At 45.1% G+C, this 20,173-nt stretch overlaps 1 protein-coding gene and 1 non-coding gene across 3 annotated transcripts in view; one reads left to right on the forward strand and one right to left on the reverse strand.

Moving 5' to 3' along the window:
- amph (amphiphysin) overlaps window positions 1–20,173 on the reverse strand; it is a 170,774-nt gene that overhangs the window by 24,346 nt on the left and 126,255 nt on the right. For both annotated transcript variants that reach the window (XM_052023139.1, XM_052023138.1), the window contains 5 exons: window positions 15,290–15,400; window positions 9,569–9,592; window positions 8,677–8,700; window positions 6,256–6,288; window positions 4,587–4,649 (listed from right to left, as the gene is read on the reverse strand). In XM_052023139.1, coding sequence (XP_051879099.1) covers window positions 4,587–4,649; window positions 6,256–6,288; window positions 8,677–8,700; window positions 9,569–9,592; window positions 15,290–15,400 — 255 coding nt within the window. The remainder of the gene's footprint in view (window positions 1–4,586; window positions 4,650–6,255; window positions 6,289–8,676; window positions 8,701–9,568; window positions 9,593–15,289; window positions 15,401–20,173) is intronic.
- Window positions 16,640–16,712, forward strand: trnak-cuu (transfer RNA lysine (anticodon CUU)). The gene has a single exon. It is a non-coding gene; the product is annotated as a tRNA-Lys (tRNA).

Here is a 20,173-nt window from a genome sequence, read left to right on the forward strand (position 1 = left end):
ATGGGGAGAACGTACAAACTCCTTACAGACAATGGCGGGAATTGAACCCGGATCACTTGCGCTGTAAAAGCATTGCGCTAACCGCGACACTACCAAGGAGGTAGAAGTCAAAGTTCATTATCTAGTCTGGCTTAATCTTTGAACTGTTCAGTTTCCCTATTTCCTATATACTTACTTGGCCATCTGAACTGATTACTGTATTCCCCTCTTTTTCTCATCATGTAACTTTCTACTTAGTTCAAAGCTCTTAGTAAGCTTGGCCAAGGATGCTCTGCCCAAGTATTTTCTGCCTTTGGTGCAATACCACTGCCCAGACAACCTCCAATGAGCCAGAAATCACCTCACCATGTGTCTATAACGATGCACCTCCTTCCTTTGTCAATCTTGAAGTATTTTGTACCGGTTTTGATGTTGAGACTATACCTTTGTACCTGATGCCTCTGGCGTCACTGCCGGCTCTGTGGCAGCAAGGACTTCATTTCTTCTTCTGCGTTGGGGAGTAGCAGGAGCACCTTCCATTGGATAGGTAACAGAGTTAGCCACGTGCCCCGGCCACAATGGGAGCGGCCACTTGCCTCTGATATTCCGAAGTGGCTGCACTTTGATTTAACTGTTTAACCAACCCTCTGACGTGAGGCTGGGGCTCAAGTTATGATCAGTGGTACTGGTACACTCCAGGTCCGCTTGTCCTTGCCCTAAATAGTCGTTCACTTGCTCAATGTGGGCACCCAAAATTTCCCCATTGGCTCTAAATACACTGGGGAAGTTCCCCTGGTTGGCACTGGGCTCAGATTTCCTGCTGAGGAGAATGGTTTGTTGCTTCCCTCTGTGAAATGAGCCACCAATCAGATCCCTGGGAAGGGCTGAGAGAACCGGCAAGGCGAGAACGTTGGTAAGGAAGGCAGCACAGGGGACATCTCATAGAATCACAGAATCGTACAGCTGGTCGTGATGTCTATCGACACTAAACTAATTTGTCTGCATTAGGCCCACGTCCCTCCATGCCCTTCCTATCTAAGGACCTGTCCAAATGCCTTTTAAATGTTGTAATTGTATCTGCCTCCACCACCTCCTCTGGCAGCTTGTTCCAGGCAACCACCACCCTCTTTGTGAAAATTTACCCCTCAAGTCTCCTTTAAATTTCTCCCCTCTCACCTTAAACCTGTGCCCTCTAGTTCTAGACTCCCCTGCCCAAGGAAAAGATTCTGACTAGCTATCTTATCTATGCCCCTCCTGATTTTATAAACCTATATGGGGTCACCCGTCAGCCTTCCAGAGAGAATAAACCCAGCCTATTCAATCTCTCCTCATAAGTAAAGCCCTCCACTCATCCTGGTGAGTGGCATCCTGGTGAATCTCTTCTGCACTCTCTCTATTGCTACCACATCCTTCCTGTAGTGCGGTGACCAGAAGTGTACACAATACTTCTTCTCTGTGGATTGTCACCTTGTCGTGGTGGAGAAGCTTGTGTGGTCCTGAGATCCCGAGAGCGATGCCGTCTGGAGCTATGCTCCTGGTAGGGTCACCCACGGCGGTAAGGTCGATGGTGAGGTCTCTGACAAAGAACAATCCAACCAAGACCCAACCAAGTTACTTCGAACTCAACAGCTGTGAAGGCGGATGAAGGCTGCAACAAATCCATCAGCTCCAATCGTTGTGGCTTCCATGCCATTGGAATCAGTTGGTTGATTTGTGAAGTATCGTGTGCTTTTTGTAGTGCAACATCAAGTACATGTTAAACAAATACACACACAGGCATCTTCGATCTGTGGGCTAGCCCATAAATAGATCAACAGAATGAAGACCATCATCCTCGACCCGAGGGATAGCCACGACGACGACACAGTACTTCAAGTGCGGTCTACCCAATGTTTTGCACACCTGCGACATGACACCCCAACTCTTATAGTCAATGCCTCTGCCCATTTGGCAGGTTTACCAAATGTCTTCTTCATTGTGCTGCCACAGCACTGTAAAAGGTAACTAGAAATGTAAGGGTTAATGGTGTGCAGCTATTATTCCTTCAACCATGGCATGATATTGCTTCAACCATGCGGTGACCATAGTTATGACTGTAAAATGTACAGGTGCTGGTGAGAAACAAAGAAGTTCTTAAGACATATCTTGTTTTGCATGTGCAACTTCCCACAGAGGCTTCCCACAGATTAAGTATAAAAGTAGGGACACTAGCTGGTAAATCTCTGAGTGGGGATCAGTACAGAGCTCGAGTTACACTGTTTAGTCTTTCTGTGCATCCCTCATTCTCACTAGCGTTAAACTAATAAAGCGTTAATCGTACGTTCTTTGGTTCTGCTGTTGTCTGTCCAACTTCAAGGGGAATCTGCAAGTGGTGGCGTTGCCAGTCCTTCATCGTCGCTGGATCTAAATCACAGACTCTTTATCCGACAGTACTGTGGGAGTACCTTCAGTGAAAGGACTGCAGTGGTTCAAAAAGGCAGCTCACCACCACCTTCTCACAGGCAATTATGGATGAGCAATAAATGTCAGTGCCACCCACCTCCCCAAAAAGATGAATAAGTAAATAAAAAAGCTTCAGATTAATTCTGCTGTAGTCAGCTTAACCAACAGTGGTCATGCTCGTACTAGAGATACTGGCTATGGATTAGAAAATGCAGGCAATTACTGGCATTGTGGACTTCATTACAGCCTCATACTCATTCAGAACAACTCACTCTTCAAACTTTATGTTCAAAAATTAATATGTAAACCTTCAATCCCTAAACTTACTGAAATTATTTTATTTGTGATGATTTTAAGAATGTTCTCGAAATGAAGAGATGGTTCCAAGTAGGGTATACATCACCTAACCTTATTTGAATTGAGAAGGCAGTAATGGGTGGTCTTTTGCAAGTGGTCTGATAGCACTGATCGTGGTATTTCAGAGGCAGCCCACATTAATGTGGACCAGAGGTCACATCCACGATGACTAAGAGAGGGAGGTTTCCTAATCTAATGGGCACATTAATTAATTTTCACTACGATTTAACAGGCCATCATTGTCAATTTTACTGATGCCAGCCTTTTATTTCCAGATGTACCACAAACTGAAATCAAGTTCTCACACTCTCTGGATTATTGGTTCAGGCCCAGTGGAAACCAACAACACAACCATTACGCCACCATAGCAAAGCCCTGACTGGAGTGAAGGTTTCACCAGGACTCGTGTCCTGCTGAGCAAAAATGAGCACTGTCATGATCAAAATAAAAATGATCAAATAGTCCCCTCTTCCATCACACCACTCCCCTTCTTACGGAGCTTTCCCATGCTGCTGCAGGGCATGAAATGCCCGTCCTTGTACCCCTCTCTCTCTACCATCCAGAGACCCAAATAGTTCTTCTCACTGAAGCACCAATTCATTTAAACTTTTTCCAGTCCAGGGCATTGCCTACGGTGTTCAGAATGTGGTCTCCAAATGCATATTGGGGAAGTCTGGGTTCAGTCCACCAGGGCAGCCCTGAGCTTCCCATTGCCTGCCACTTTAATTCTCTATCCCACTTCCACTCTGATCTATTTGTCTGTGGGCTCCTGCACTGTTATAAAGCTTGAGGAACAGCACCTCAGCTTCTGCCTGTACACATTACAGCCTTCCAGATGCTGAATTCAACAACCTCAGCTTCTTCTGTCTGCATGAAAACTGGCCAGTTCATCTGTTATATTGACTTCACTTTTATTCTCTCATTAGCACATCCTGACATGCTACAGCTCCGTGTTTTGCAACTTTTACATTCCCTTGTTTGTGCTCTCCATCTCTAACTGCCCTCATTTCATAGCTTTTATGTTGCTTTCTTCAGATGCTTTCCCTTGCTCTGCTGCCCTGATGCAGGGCTTTGATAAGTTAAGATTTCTTTATTAGTCACATGTACATTTGAAACACACAGTGAAATGCATCTTTTCCATAGAGTGCTCTGGGGGCAGCCCGCAAGTGTCGCCACGCTTCCAGCACCAACATAGCACGTCCACAACTTCCTAACCCGTACGTCTTTGGAATGTGGGAGGAAACCGGAGCACCCGGAGGAAACCCACGCAGACACGGGGAGAACGTATAATCTCCTTACAGACATTGGTTACACTAACCACTACACTACTGTGCCTGGCCCGAAACGTCGACAGTTCCTTTCCTCCCACAGATGCTGCCTGACCTGTTGAGTTCCTCCACCAGATTCCAGCATCTGCAGTCCCTCGTGTGTCTCCCTTATTCCAACTGCCCCCATTAGCCCTTCGACTGGATGGCCTTGTTTACAGCTTATCAAGGCAACCCTGACTTCACCTTACCAGATACATTTCTTTTTATCCTATCATTCTTACCCAATCGTCTTTGCAAATTAAAACCAACTTATTTTCTCTCTTTCTCAGTACTAATGAAGATTCTTTAATCTGAAACATTAACTTTCTCTTTCCATAAATGCTGCTTGACCAGCTGAATTTACCCAGTGTTTTCTGCTTTTATTGCCATGACTGTGATCTTTAAGGCACAACACACACCATGCAAAACAATCTCCTTGCAGATAAGACTACTGACAGTGGGGTTATGAAATCAAAATGTAACAGATGAAACTTGACTCACCACTGTATCGAACACGCTTTGATTGGGCAACTCTGTGGTTCCTCCTGTGAGACCGGCATCCAGCTTTAGTAGGTGAAGATATCAAAAGGAGAAGTGTAAGTCAGGAAATATTACAGGGGAGGAAGAACTTCTCAGCAGGCCTGAGATATGACAGGCGTGATCCTATTAAACTAATCTATGCAATAGCTCTTCAGGATTAATCAGTTTGTGTAATGCAGGGTAAGAAGCACAGCTGGAAGATACTTTCATCTGTCAAAGGCACTATTAATATTCATCTGCACAAGCTCCAACATCGTGCTATCCACAGGAACTCTTAGTCAGGGACACAGGCTTCCAAAAAGATAAAACATTTTTAACTTTCAGACTGATCACATGGTTACCCCTGAGTCACAAGCCTGTGGATTCAAAGCAACCCCCAAGTTCTAAACACATAATCCAAGCGTATACTTCAATACTGCATTGCAGTAGGATCTTCCTGTTGCAGTTGATGTCTATTGAATGAGCTGTTGACCTTACAGCCCCTATCTCCTTGCTCAAGGTGAACGTAAAAGGTAACGTGTCCAATGATCATGCTTCAACCAACAGCATTAAACAGACTTACTGGTCATCCATCTCATTGCTGTTTGACGGACCTTACCACATGGAATTTGGCAAAGGTATTTGTTTACATTATAATGTCTATACTTTAAAATCAGTTCATTGGTTGTGAAGCAGTTCCTTTCTCTAACTGAGGATCAAAACTGTTAAAAAGCCAAATTTTCAAAAGTTATTGATAAATAACCAATTGGAAATAATGGTTTCTAGTTTATTATTTAACCTGGATACGTTAAACTATTTATAGCAAAACTATTTCATTCAAATGTTGGCTATGGTCTTGTCTCTTCGATTTGCAGGTATTTTATGATTCATTTAATCATTCGATTTGATATTCACACACTTCTTTTGGAATCTTAAATAAAAAGATTCTTTTCAGTTAAATCCTACTGTTTCAATTCAGTAGATTGGGACAGAATTTTCAAAATAGTGGAAGGTGAATTTTCTTTTCTCTTCATGTGGATTTGGGCTAGGTCTGCATTTGATTGTCATCACTAATCATTCTTGAAAAAGTGGTGGTGAGCCACTACCGTCCCTCTGGTGAAGATGCTCCATGGTATCCTTCGGGATATCCTAAGGAGCAGCTGAAGGCTCTGTTTAATGACACATCCATGATACAGTATTCCGGACAGAGAAGCACTTCCTAAGAACTGTACAGGAATGTTATTCAAGGCTTTGGAATGGAGTTTGAACCCACAACCTTCTGGCTCAGAGGTACACATGCTTGAACCAAGATTGACTCATGGAATGCATTGTCCATTGCCAAACCTCTTCATCTCATTTCCCCCTTTCGTCCTCAATACATACTCAGCAGATACCCATTCTCCCTGGAGGACTGTGGAAACATTAAAGAACGTTAGTGAAGTATACAAGCAGCATGCCATGAGACAAGTTCAGGGATTCACATGAAATGTGGTTCTCTCCTCTCCTTTACCCAATTGCCTGATCTGCTACTGGGTTAGACAAAACTGCTTGTCAGGAGCTCTAATTTATTGAAATGTACCAGCAGAACCAAACTGTTCATCATGTGACCATCTCCAAAAGGTGACTGAATAATTCACCATAAATATCTTACCTGTGTGAATCCATTGAATGCAGCACTGGGCATCTGGAAAAACAGAAAAAGAAGTGAAAAGTCAAGTAATGGACACTCTCTACATCACTCAGTAAATCAATATATACGTACAGGTATTACACTTGCCATTAATTATGACATGCCCTGTGCGAGGAATGACACAGAACAACAGACAGTTGAAGGCAAGGCTGAAACAAGGATAATAATGAAGCTATAGCTGGTATTTACAGTCAAATTTAGTCATTCCTAGTATTTTTTTCTACACTAAACACTTGACAAGGTACCTCTTCTCTTTCAGCATCTAGTTCCTGGTATAACAGTCCGTATCTCCGGTTTGCACTCTCATCTTCCGATAGATCCGAGAAGTTTGTTTCATTATCTTTTGGGCTGGATGAACTTTCGTTGCTAGCGTTGCTTAAGGTCTCGACTGGGTAGGACATTTGGGGGATACGTGTATCTTTAGCTTGAACTCCATCACTAGTGTTTTCAGTGTCCCCACATAAGTTCTTTGCTTCCTCATTCTGACTAGAACCACCCAGCACATTTCCAGCCCCTGTATTACCGATAGAACCTGGTGTAGGATAAAAACCATCATCCTTGTCACACCCTTTCCACAAAGGCACTTTTCCATCTCTGTTTGGGTTACTAATCTCCCCTTGTTTTGCTTGAAATATTGGCCATGAGGCAAATCCATTAGTTTGGTCTTCTGGCAGGTTTGAGAAACCCCACTCAGTGCTACCAACAGTGGGCTCCCAGTTCTCTGGCCATATCTCCTGCTTTTCTCTGCTCCAGGGGTCTAACTCAAGAGTTTCAGGGGAAATCGTATTGTCAGCCGTCCTGTGGAATGTGTCTGCTTGATTTGCAATGGGGACTTGAGTCTGGGTTTCATCTGTTTGATTAGTTCCTATTTCTGTGTCACTTGTATTATCTGTTGCAGTGTTTGTTGTGTTCATTGGTTCAGACTGGCTCCCCATATCCTGAGACTGTACTGTGCTGCCTGTTTCCTCATGGCTAACTCCAAATATATCACCTTGAAAGGCAAGAATTTGATCCCCTTCACTCCCGAAAACAACTCTCTCCATTTCCTGGCTGCTGGGAGTAGAGTCACCCACACATGTCAAAGGAATGTCCTCACCCTCCCGACTATCTGGAATGTCGTCACTTTTTTGGTGAGGTGGAACACTAGTTTTCGTACAGCGATCAGCAATTTGGTCATTTTGGTAGCTTTCGGTGCTGTCGCTGCTCTGAAGCCTCTCACCGAAGTTCAGCTCTTCATCATTTCCCTCAGGACCCTCGCTGGTATGGGTTTTGGCCTCAGAAGCCTTACCTGCGTTCTCCACTGCCTCATGTTCTGGCTGAACTAGGGAATCATTGTATTCATTATCTATCTGTCCTAATAGACTCACACTTCCTCCTTGAACCAGTTCTACACCGTGGGGCATTAAACAAGTCAAGGATGACTTCTGATCAACACAGAGTTCAGAGCCATGCTCTTGCTCCACACACGGATTTGACGGCCAACTCCTGCTCCCCATTACTTCAATGTCTACCTGTTGGTCTAATGGATTCTCCTGCCAACTCTCTGCAATGACTGAACCCTGTTCCTCTTCCTCAGCCTTCGCAGTGCTCTCATCTGAGCGGTCAGCACAGCTTCCTGCGGTCTCTTGCTCCTGAGCACATGGCTGAGCTTCAAGGTGAGAGCCATCTAGAGCGCTTTCCTCGCTGCTAGCAAGCAGGCCAGTGTCCGTTAAGCTGCACTGTGGCATGCAGTGCTGGCTGGCTGCTACTCCAGAGACTGCTGCAATAAAGTTGCTTGGTGCACCAGTAGCTTTGCTCTCCTCCCCGGCTGGCTTATAGACAGAGAAGAGACCGTTTGAAGAGTCGGGCTTTTGACAGAAAATGAGTGAAGACAGATATAAAAAGATAGCAAAAGCAGACATGGTTTTAAAAAATCAAAACAAAAACATGTTTTTTCAGTGGAGAAAATAAATTAAAGTAAATGACAGAAAGTAAAGCACAGCATATGGATATCAGAATTATAAAACACTATTTATTTGGCAGGATTCTAGGGTCAGCTGGTTTTAATGAGCTCTGGGAGTAGAACCAGCTCTGCGGGATCACGGTCCCCATGGGTTCCAATTCACCCTGGGACATTTGACTGCAAATTGCCCCTGTTCCACCAACCCCCACCTCTCCATCCCCAGCCATCACTGAAAGGAAACTGAGTGGGACATTACAAGTGCATATTTACATTAAGAAAGGCTAAGTAAATCTTGTAGAGATGAAAGCATAAAGTTAACATTGAGAAAAACTAGTTGCAGTGTATGATGAATGGATTAATGTGCTTCATTTTCTCAGTGATTAAAGAGAGTTTATCTTCAGGACAGTGTGAATATTAAGAAAATGCAGAAATATACTCACAGGCTGAACCAGTTCTGTGCTTGCCTTGAGATAAACAAAAGCAAGTATTAAAAAAGCAGTGTGCCTTATATACTGTGAAATCCTACACTTGTTTTACTATATAATCACGCCTCATAAATATTCACAGAACCTGACTCCTCTTGCGTCCGCTACAGACTTTCGAAACAAAATTCTCATCTTATCCACGAGTGTTTTGTTGGATGATGTGCATTTAATATACCATCCAAAGACAATTGGTGACCATTCTGTCAAAGTTGTGAAGAATCGCCAAGATATTACGATGATTTTTAATTATTTCTTACAGTCAATACTGCCTTTTGAATAATCTACTAGTTCACTATCTTCCTAGTGCTAATTAGACTGCATCAATGGATCTTTATACAGGATTCTAAGCAGCTTGTAGCTCTGTGCTGCATTTGAACAGATTCCTCAACTTGGCCACCATTTCCACATGGCAAACTACAAACAGTTACATACATCTTCCCCCCCCCCCCCCCTTCCCCTACCCACTACCTTCCCTCTCTCACCTGGACTCGCCTATCCCCTGTGTGTACTCCTCCCCCTCCCCCCACCTTCTTATTCTGGCTTCTGCCCTCTTCCTTTCCAGTCCTGATGAAGGGTCTCGGCCCGAAACGTCGCCTGTTTATTTCCCTCCACGGACGCTGCCTGACCTGTTGAGTTCCTCCAGCACTTTTTGTGCATTGCTCCAGATTCCAGCATCTGCAGAATTTCTTGTGTCTCAGTTACAAGTTCTTGTGCATTAATTTAAAATGAATAAATCCTGATGCCATCTAAGAAACTACTCTGACAAGAAAGCTCCAAATGAAGGTTTCCTCGAAAGTGAATAAACCTACAGACAAGTTTGATTTCAGATGGAAAATAGTGTTCCTACCTCCCACAAATCCCAAGGAAGAGTCTGAAAGTGGATTTAAAAAAACACATCATTATTAAAACTGTAGTTATGCTTCTGTAGAAATCACGCATATCATTTTTCTCCACTGTTAGCATGACATCAGACCCACTGGTAATGCAACTTCCATATACTTAGCCCTTTAATGCAGCATAATGTCAGAGGATCTTTCCTAGGGGCAGGTAATGAATGCTGAGCTGTTTCTCAGGAGCAGTGTCCAATAACATGGCCTGACCTGGCCTTTTGGAAGGGTCTTAAAGTTGAAGGACTAGGGACTTAGGGAGGGTAGTCCGCAGCACAATGAAAAGCCTCGTACTGTAGCGACTCACCGCATCGGCATCGAACCGGCTCCCGACATGGCGAGCGTCGTCGGAGGCCCCGATCCAAGATGGCGCGGGGCCCTCCTTCTTCCCCATCGTCGGGCTAGGAAAGCCCGCGCGCGGGAAGGTCAGGTGACCCGCGCGTGACGTCAGCGCGGGAACTGTAACGTGAGAAGTTTTGGGATATTAAAGGCGCACCACGACCCTGTCGTTCATTCGACTTCTGATTTCGAACCAGCGACCCTCTGTCTCCATTTCGTAGTGGGTAGCTAGCTGCTACAGTATCTCGAAATTAAAAATCAAAAATAATGCCGCTTTTGGTACATTGAAACATTTCTGCGTTTAATGCTGATACCAATTTGGGCCCTGCACAAAAGATAGAAGAAATGACCAAAATCCAGCGAGAAGGAGAGTTAGAATTGTTTGCACACTCATCAGTAAACACCGAAGTGGAACGTGCAATTTCTGGCAGGACTTCATTCAGTCCCGCACGGCTCCCGGCGCTCTGGTGCGCAAGTATGAACCGAAGGGTGTCATTCATTAAGGATGCATTTCCATGGCAGCCACTTAGCATCAACACGCACTTTGGCTGCTGTGAAGGAATCAGAAGTGAAAGGGAAGAGAGAGAGAGACAGACAGACAGACACAGTTCCAACATTGACTCAGATGAACACTTAATTACTACTCTGTGAGATTCATACCAGGTGAGAGGTCCTAAGCACTAGGCAACAAGCTGAGCCACTGGGCCCATCATTAAAGGAAGCTGGGAAGCACTTGCCAAGGGTGTAGACTGGCACCCATTACTTCACTGGACCCTAATTCTTATTCTTTTCTCATTTCAGGTCCCCAAAAACTTCAACTCATCCGGTCTGAGGCCTGAGTAAACATAAAGAAGGGACATCTTGCCTTCACAATCACAGCCAGCAGCTCAGATACTGACTCTGTGCATAATTTCGGAGCTAGCACAAACACAGGTTGTGCCCACGATGAGACGCTGAGCAAAAAGTTCAGCAGGCAGGGCAGTGAGCAAGAACAGTGCAGGTGCCAGTTTGTCAATGCAGATTCTGCTGCAAAGGAATCAGGATCAGATAATGATAAGCCAAATGAGGATTGAGATGGAGCATTGAGCAGGAAAAGGCTGAAGCTTCAAAAGATTTGGTGCATCGAAAGGCTTGTTGTGAAGCCTCCTCCTGTGTTAGGGAGCACGTTGGAGTCAGCATAAAGCTTGGAGCCAATCCTTTGCAGGCTGAGCCTGGTGGCCAATTCTATCAGCAGACTTGTATAACCAACCAGGGTGTAGTGTCTCAACCTCTCTCACAGTACTGGCAGCAGCCAGCCAAAGTCAACTTTCTAAGATAAGATTTCTTTATTAGTCACATGTACATCGAAACACACAGTGAAATATATCTTTTGCGTAGAGTGTTCTGGGGGCAGCCCGCAAGTGTCGCCACGCTTCCGGTGCCAACATAGCATGCCCACAACTTCCTCACCCATACGTCTTTGGAATGTGGGAGGAAACTGGAGCACCCGGAGGAAACCCATGCAGACATGGGGAGAACGTGCAAATTCCTTACAGACAGCGGCCGAAATCGAACCCGGGTCTCTGGCGCTGTAATAGCGTTACACTAACCGCTACACTACCGTGCCTGCCCCTAGTTCTGAAGCCAGCACTAAGACTGCTGTCATGGTGGCTTGGATACACGTGTTGAAAGGAGGTCACAGAGCTTTATGGGAGCCCAACAAACTGTCCTTCAGTAGATCAGTGGGATGTGAGAGGCACTGTCCTAGGGAAGTCGCAGTAGTTCCATGGTGCACGGATCAGCTACCCTCTCTCAGGGCAATAGCATTCATATCCTCCCCTGTTGTTCACCAGCACACTGCTGTGCTGTGCAGTCATTGGGTGGAACATCATCGGAGCAGCAAGACAGACAAAAGTGTGGAGGACACAGGTGCTAAAGAAATGCACAAGGGTGATTTGTTTGATTGTGTCTACAATATGCCATGATTTATAGATTTCACTTGGAATGCGCATTTAATATTGGCTTCTATTTTTGCAAGGGAACAACGTGAAGGTCAGTGATAGAGAGAAGCCAGAATGTGGAGCACAGGGAGTGGGGTTGTGGTTACTGGAATCGAGGTCCACTTGGATCTACCTGCCCAGCCCACACAACAACAGCACTCGCGGCAATGGCTTCCCTTTAAACCCTTCTTCTTCTGCCTTCTCCTCTCCCTCCCACAGCTCCTGCTCCTCAACTTCCCATCTGAGATCACTGTTCTCTCAAGGATTTCAACAAACATCTGGACATCCTGAGACCTGTTTGGCTGAGTACAACAGCATCCCTCCAGGACCGTCCAAGCAGCAGAGGTGTTGCTTCCGCCCATGGATGACCAGCTCTATTTGATTTCCCATATTACACTGAATCAACAGAATAACCAGAGTCAAAGGCAATGCTAGGGCATGATGCACCTGCCCCTTTGGTTTGTTCATGGTGGTTAATGGTTCAGTAAATGGCAATGGAATGAAAGCGTCATAACTGCTGGTAGGATACAAAGAGTTGACGTACTGTGGCACAGCATCTACACTTTGAGAGAGTAGACCTCCACCAGTTCCTATACAGGACAGGATTGACATGTGGTGCCCACACAGTGATGTTTTTGCAGTCAATTGCACCCTGAACCATGGACAGCTTGCAATTCTAGCAAATCCATATATTCAGTCTGCCTACTTGTTATTGCCAAGAAAAAAATAAAATGAAGTTGCTGGGAGCTAGCTATTTCATACATATTCAGATGATTTGATTCATAAACCCCATTGAGGAGTGTTGCTCGCTGGCAGCTCATAATGAGAATACTCGCTGTATGCCTTCACAACTAAGAGCCTATCACCTGCAGGCAAATTCTTGAAACTTGTTCCACCACCAGAACTATACAGTGATGGAACATACCTGAACTCACGGAGGAAAATTTCTCCTACCGTCCATGGGTGACTCTAGAAATAAATGTTATTTAACCAAGGATTCAGATCCTGATCCTGGGTATGAAGGATTTTAAGGCTAATGCTTTTTACGATGGACATCCTGCTTTGCCAGTGGATGCAACACTGAATCCAGGGACAGAGCACCAGCGACCTGAGCTGAGGGTCTACAATGTTCTGGCCCCTCAACTTTACTTCAAGGAGGGCAGTGTAGGTTGCCACATCCTAGTAGACTGAAGAGCATTAATAGTCAGCCTAAAGAGCCACCAAAATCCTCTGTGGATAAATTGACCTTTGTAACAACACAATGACTTTCCCAGTCACTGCTCCTGAGGCCAGTATACAATGACCAGATTTATTGTACAGAACATGTTTGACATATCCAGGGTGGTTCCATTTATTTGGTGTTGGCTGCCAACCTGGATGGGAAAGGTAAGTTAATACTTATTTTATTTTAATTAATATCAATGTTTTAACTAATTTACATCAGTTAAATGCATCTTGAATACAGTTATGATTTTTTCTTTCAGTTTTTGAACTATTTCAATCTATTTCAACAGTTTTTAATTGTCTCTGATTATCGGAGGCAGTTTGATAGTTTAACTGGGATAATCAGGCTGGAAGCTTCAGGTTTAATCAGATGTTCCAGACCTGATTATTTCATTTAGAAACCATGCATCACAACTGGATGACCCAAAATGTCAACCATCCCTTTGACTCCACAGGTTTGGCGTGACTTGCTGACTTCCTCCAGCAATTTGTTTTTTGCTCCAGATTCCAGCACCTACAGTGCCTTGTGTCTCCGTGTTTCCAGCTTTAACCCTCGGTTAAAACACGATGATGCTGGAGGAACTCAGCAGGCCAGGTAGCATCCATGGAGAAAAGCAGGCGGTCAACGTTTCGGGTCAGGACCCTTCTTCAGGACTGAAGATAGGGAAAGGGGAAGCCCGATATATAGGAGGGAAAAGCAGAGCAGTGATAGGTGGACAAAAGAGGGGAGGCGGGGTGGGCACAGGGTGGTGATAGGTAGATGCAGGTAAGAGATAGTGATGGGCAGGTGTGGGGGAGGGTGAGAGAGCTTTGAACCTTGCAGCCTAACAGCATGAACATTGAATTCTCCCACTTTAGGTAATCCCCTCCCCACACCTCCCCCCTCCACCACGCTTCTTCTCTTCTTCCCTTTCCTAGCCTCTTATTTTCCCTCTCTCTTTTTACCTTTGACCCATCCCCCGGTGGATCTGCTCTCCCCACCTACCCCGCACCTGCCCATCACTAACTCTTACCTGCATCTACCTATCACCACCTTGTGCCCATCCCGCCTCCCCTCTTTTGTCCACCTATCACTGCTCTGCTTTTCCCTCCTATATATTGGGCTTCCCCTTTTCTTATCTTCAGTCCTGAAGAAGGATCCTGACCCGAAACGTTGACCGCCTGCTTTTCTCCATGGATGCTGCCTGGCCTGCTGAGTTCCTCCAGCATCACCGTGTTTTTCATCTAGATTTCAGCATCTGCAGTCCTTTATTTCTCTTAACCCTTGGTTGCCTGGGTTTCCAAAAGCCCAGGAAACGTAGCAGCACTGGGAAGGTGAGGACAGCTATGGGCAGTCCAGGGCTTTTCTGATGCTGCTCATGGGCTAAATGGAACAGGAGAGCTTCCCAGCAGACCTTGATGCCCTAAAAATAACTTCTGCTCCCCTGCCATTGGATCTCGTCTCCACCTGACATCTACTGATGCATTTTGACCCAAGAATAGACACGTTCCCAAACAGACCAACTAACACAGGACCAGACTTCTTGCCTTGCTGGAGGATTACTTCAGACAGACATGAGTCAGACATGAGTCATAGAGCATGGAAGTAGGCCCTTCGGCCCAACCAGTCCATGCTAACCAAGATTCCCATCTCAGTTGGTCCCATTTGCCCGCGTTTGGCCCATATCCCTTGAAAGCCTTCCTATGCATGCACCTGTCCAAGTACCTTTTAAATGTTGTTAAAGTACCTGCCACAACCACTTCTTCTGGCAGCTCATTCCATATACTGACCAGCCTCTGGGTGAAAAAGGTGCCCCTCGGGTTCCTATTAAATCTCTCCCCTCTCACCTTAAAAGGTGAGAGCAGGGTGGAAATTGCCAGTAAAAATGATGACATTTTTGAGTTCTGCACATGCAGAAAAACTCAGGGAGGGAGGCCCCTCATTCAACATAGTGTCACGAATGTTAAGTAGCCTAATCCCCCACCACTGCCTCCCAATGCCCCATCCATTCACCCATGGGTAATAAAATGCACACTATGAAGTCAAACTTCACAGCATGCAGAAAATCCCAGACTTCCAAGCTTCCCATCACAAATCCCACTCCAGTTAATACGAGTAGTTCCATGTGTTCATCTTACCAGGAATTCTACAACACAGACCTGAGCATGTGGTGACTGACTCCGTGTTGCTGCACTGGTCTGGTCTGGTTTGAAAGGATCAAAGTCCATGTCAAGCAGCGACTCCCCTGGCTGTGTGGCAGGTTGCTCCGGCTACAAGAAGCATGGAAGAGAAATCATTGAAACATATTTTAGTTTCGGCTCCAAAGGAACATCACAAAATAGGTCCACATGTCATGATGAGGATCAAACATAGGATGACAGCATTTGCTGACACACGGTTCCCACCACCAGCGGGCTCAGCACTGACACACCAACTGTCCCAACATCAGTGGTACCATCCCTGACTGCCCCAGCATCAAAGATCTCAGCTCTCACTGACCTGGCACTGATGGAACCAGTTCCAACTGTCCCAGCACTGAAAGAACCAGTTCTGTCCCAGGACTGACTGACCCAGTTCTGTCTGTTCCATCACTGACAGACCCAGTTCCCACTGTCCTGACACTGATGGACCCAGTCTCGACTGTCCCGGCACCAATGGACCCAGTTTTGACTGTCCCGTCACTGACGGACCCAGTTCCGAATGTCCCAGCAATGATGGACCCAATTCCCACAGTGCCAGCCCTAAAGATCTCCACTTTGACTGTCCCACTAGTGAAGGACCGAGCTCCAAATGTCCCAGCACTGATAATCCCTGCCCCAAGTTTCACAGCGTTCTCAGTCCCAGCACTGATGGCCACAGCACTGACTGTTAAAGTACTGACTGTCCCAACACTCACGGTCTCAGTGTAGTCAATCCTTTCACTGGTGTTCCCTTCACTGATGCTTTCTACTTGAGTGCAACATTGTCACTTCTTCTACACAGCAATCCTAATGACTGAATCAAACGTGTCCCAGCACCAAGTCTATGTGCGCCTCCTTCTGGGTAATACTTAAGTTCGTTCACACATAAGTCAGAGGTTTATCAGTCGTTTTCAGTCACTCAGGATTGATACAGCTGCTGTTCTTACTCAGTACTGTGTCCTTTCTGTGGGGTCTTGTCTTCTCAGAATAGAGAATACAACTTGAGGGATTTCTCGGTACTAGCCATGTAAAACAATCTGCTTCCGTACAACATTTTGGGATCAAAACTCCATTATTCCTCTGGCATCTTCCTACCATCGGACAGGAATGAGGCCAAAAGGCTGCGAAAATTAAGCCAAGCAGTGATGCGTCCAGGCCTTGGCTCTTTGCTGTCAGCTTCTTGAGGGCAGTAGTTGGGAGTGGGAGACGCAGAGAGTTGGGTATCTAAAGGGCTGATGGTTTAACCTGTGGCCAGGAAATGGCGTGAATTGGATGGCTGGTGAAGGATGTTTGATGTCATTGATGATGGCTTTAGCCCTCCTTGTGACAGCCCAGCTAGCTCAGTAGGTAAAGCATGAGACTCTTAACCTCAGGGTCATGGGTTTGAACCCCACGTTGGGCGCATACTTCTCCCCACCATCAAGCACATCTACAAGATGCGATGTCTCAAGAAGGTGACATCCATCAGTGTGGACCCCACCATCCGAGCCACACCCACTTCTCGACGCTGCCATGAGGCAGGAAGTACAGGAGCGTGAAGACCCACACCTCATTCTTCAACAACACCTTCTTCCCCACTGCCATCAGGTTTTTGAACCCACCTGATGAACCTTAACACTACCTCGGACTGTACAGTTTTCTCTCTCTCAATCTTACACCAGCATCATTACGATTATTTTGTAGTTTATTTGGCACATATGTAAGTTATGTCTAATTTATGTTAATATAAAGGTTACATTAACTTACGTTTGTCCTCGTCCTGTAATGTACTGTGCTGTTGCTGCTAAAAGCTAATTTTCATGACACTTATACCCGGTGTATGTATGCCTATGACAACAATAAACTTGAACTTGAACTAGAGCTTTTCACTTTACTCTGGCATTTATTATCTGACCCAAACTCTCAATTCCAGCCACTATGTTACCTCTTCTCTGACATAGATGCTGCTGCAAGTAAGTTTTCCATTGCACCTCTGCGTACATGTACGTGCATCTGACCATAAACTCGACTTTGGCTTTGATAAAACCTCATCCCCCGGGATCACAGAGTCACAAGGCCCACTTGTTGACTTTCCTCACCTTTGCACTTGTCATCCACACCCCTGACATTGCAGCACTGAAATCATTTCTCTGGGCAGCACGGTGGCACAGCTGGTAGGGCCGCTGCCTCACAGCGCCAGAGACCCGGGTTCGATCCTGACCTCAGGTGCTGTCTGTGTGGAGTTTTCACGCTCTCCCTGTGACTGTGTGGGTTTCCTCTGGAGACTCTGGCTTCCCGGCACATCCCAAAGATGTGTGGGGTCAGTAGGTTAACTGGCCCCTGATAACTGCCCCTAGTGTGTAGGTGAGGGGTAGAACCAGGGGAGTTGATGAGAACATGCGTATTGCTCTTACAGCGCTAGCGACCCAGGTTCAATTCCGGCCGCTGTCTGTAAGGAGTTTGTATGTTCTCCCCGTGACTGCGTGGGTTTCCTCCAGGTGCTTGGGTTTCCTCCCACATTCGCCGGAAGCATGGCGACACCTGCGGGCTGCCCCTAGAACACTCTATGCAAAAGATGCATTTCACTGTGTGTTTCGATGTACATGTGACTAATAAATAGATCTTATCTTATCTTAATGTAGTATCCGTGCAAAATGAGTGGCTGATGATCAGTGTGAACTCAGTGGGCCAAAAGCTCTATGACTATTGACCTGATGAGTGTCCAGAAATTTAAATAACATGTGTAGAAGCAGAAGAGGCACTGGTGGGCACAACTGCTATCAAATGACAGGGAGATTGCACTCATTAATTATATAGAAGACCATCTCATTGGGTTGCACGGTGGCTGATCTTCATGAGATATCTACAACTGAACTACAGTTAAAGACACCTGCTTCAAACGTACCAGCTGGCTGATTGTAATAAAAGCTAAAAATACTACACTATTGCCTTTTCAGTAAACCTATGCTTGTCTCATTAGCATAAAGCCAGCAGATTGAGGGCAGAGTTACTACATCATCTCAGATACACACCTTATTCGGTGTAAAGCCATTGTTGTTTCCCTGAACACTGGTTTCAAATCTATTTACTCTGAACAGATTAATTAAAGGTTTGTGGATCAGGCTGTCTGATTGCTTTAAACAGTGCACATCATTGAGGAGCTCCTCCAACCAAGCTCACTGCGCTACTGCAGTTTGACTGTTATGCTCACTAAGTCCTGGGTATTTCTGCAGCTGAAAATGACTGATGGTAAAATTTATTTTGTTTAGTGACAAGGAATTTACATACCTTGGTGAAATTATATCTCCATATTCAACATTTATATTGAAATGGTCATTGGGCCATATAGACCACTTTAGATAATAGCATATTAGATCACGTTTGTGCTGCCGTAATATGTTCAGATGTAATCAGCTCATTTTTTAGTCAGAGTAAAAAGAATGCAATGGTTTCATGTTTCTATTTTGCATCATAAAGGTGCATTCAAAAATCACTGGATCACATCTTGTCAGTTCGAAAAATCCTTCTGTACTAAATCTGGCAGACAGTTCCTGTTTCACATGATAGTGTTGTGATTTACATTTGTTGCCATTGAATTTGATGTAAGAAAAAACTTCATGCCATTAATGTAACGAGTAAAATTCACTGAGGGCTACTGTCAGAATGCAGTCTCGCTAGATATGAGTGAGTCAGAGAGAGATCTAATTTTGTCCTAGTGTCAAGTACCATACAAATGGGCATTTAATGAACTGAGGTGTAGGATAAGGGGCTTCCAAACTGCTAGACCCAAGTTGCTTGTTCTTGTATGGTACCTTGAGAAATATGTCAGCAGGTAGTTTACAGAGGCAGAAGGAAGATTTGTCTCTGAGGCAAAGGGAGAGACCATGGGGGTGATTGACAGCCGGATCAAAAAGGTAGATTTTTAGAAGGGGGAAAATAATCTACCTGACAAGTTCAATAAAGAAAAGACATAAATACATGTGGTGCATTTCAGAATCTAAAGAGATCTCATGTTATAAACAAAGAAGTATTTTTCTAATCTAGCCACTATTTTAAATAAGCAGGCAATTTTTGTACAACAGGACCCTAAAAATAGAAATTAAATAAATGGCCAGGTAATCTAGTTATCTCTAGGTGTTGGTTCAATGATAAAAGCCGGTTGGAACACAAGGAGGGCTCATGTGGTCTTTGAATAGTACACAGAATCACATAATTCTCTTTCAGATTAAACATTAAAGCAAGGCTCAGGGCAGACTGCATTATGTGCTTCAACACTCAAATGGCACTTGATCCTTCAACCATTGGCTCCAATGCCAGGGTTAGACCCTTGTGGTCTCCCATTAAATAAGGCCAGTGTGTGAGAGTCCTTGTTGGCCATTCCTGTCCTGAAGTTGCCTTGGAAGAGACTTGGAGGAGCAATGTAGGCAAACATTCAGAGCCAATAAATTACAAGCAATTAGTTGTGAGGGGAGAACGTAGATTTCTTTACCTGGAGGGACCAGCAAGGCGGACTGAGTGGTCTGCCTCATTTACCTTTAGACTAGTGGTTAGACCAACGCTATTACAGTGCCAGCGACCTGGGTTCAATTCTGGCCGCTGTCTGTAAGGAGTTTGTACATTCTCCCCGTGTCTGTGTGGGTTTCCTTCAAGTGCTCCGGTTTCCTCCCACATTCCAAATACATACAGGTTAGGAAGTTGTGGGCATGCTATGTTGGCGCCGGAAGCGTGGCGACACTTGTGGGCTGCCCCCAGAACACTATGCAAAAGATGTGCTTCACTGTGTGTTTCGATGTACATGTGACTAAAAAAGATATTTTATCTTATCTTCACCTCAATTAACTTGATAAAATGGGCTTCCTGTTTGCACTTAACTATTCTTTCCCA

The sequence above is a fragment of the Pristis pectinata genome, chromosome 9 (assembly GCF_009764475.1).
Source record: "Pristis pectinata isolate sPriPec2 chromosome 9, sPriPec2.1.pri, whole genome shotgun sequence".
NCBI classification, from domain to species: Eukaryota; Metazoa; Chordata; class Chondrichthyes; order Rhinopristiformes; family Pristidae; genus Pristis; species Pristis pectinata.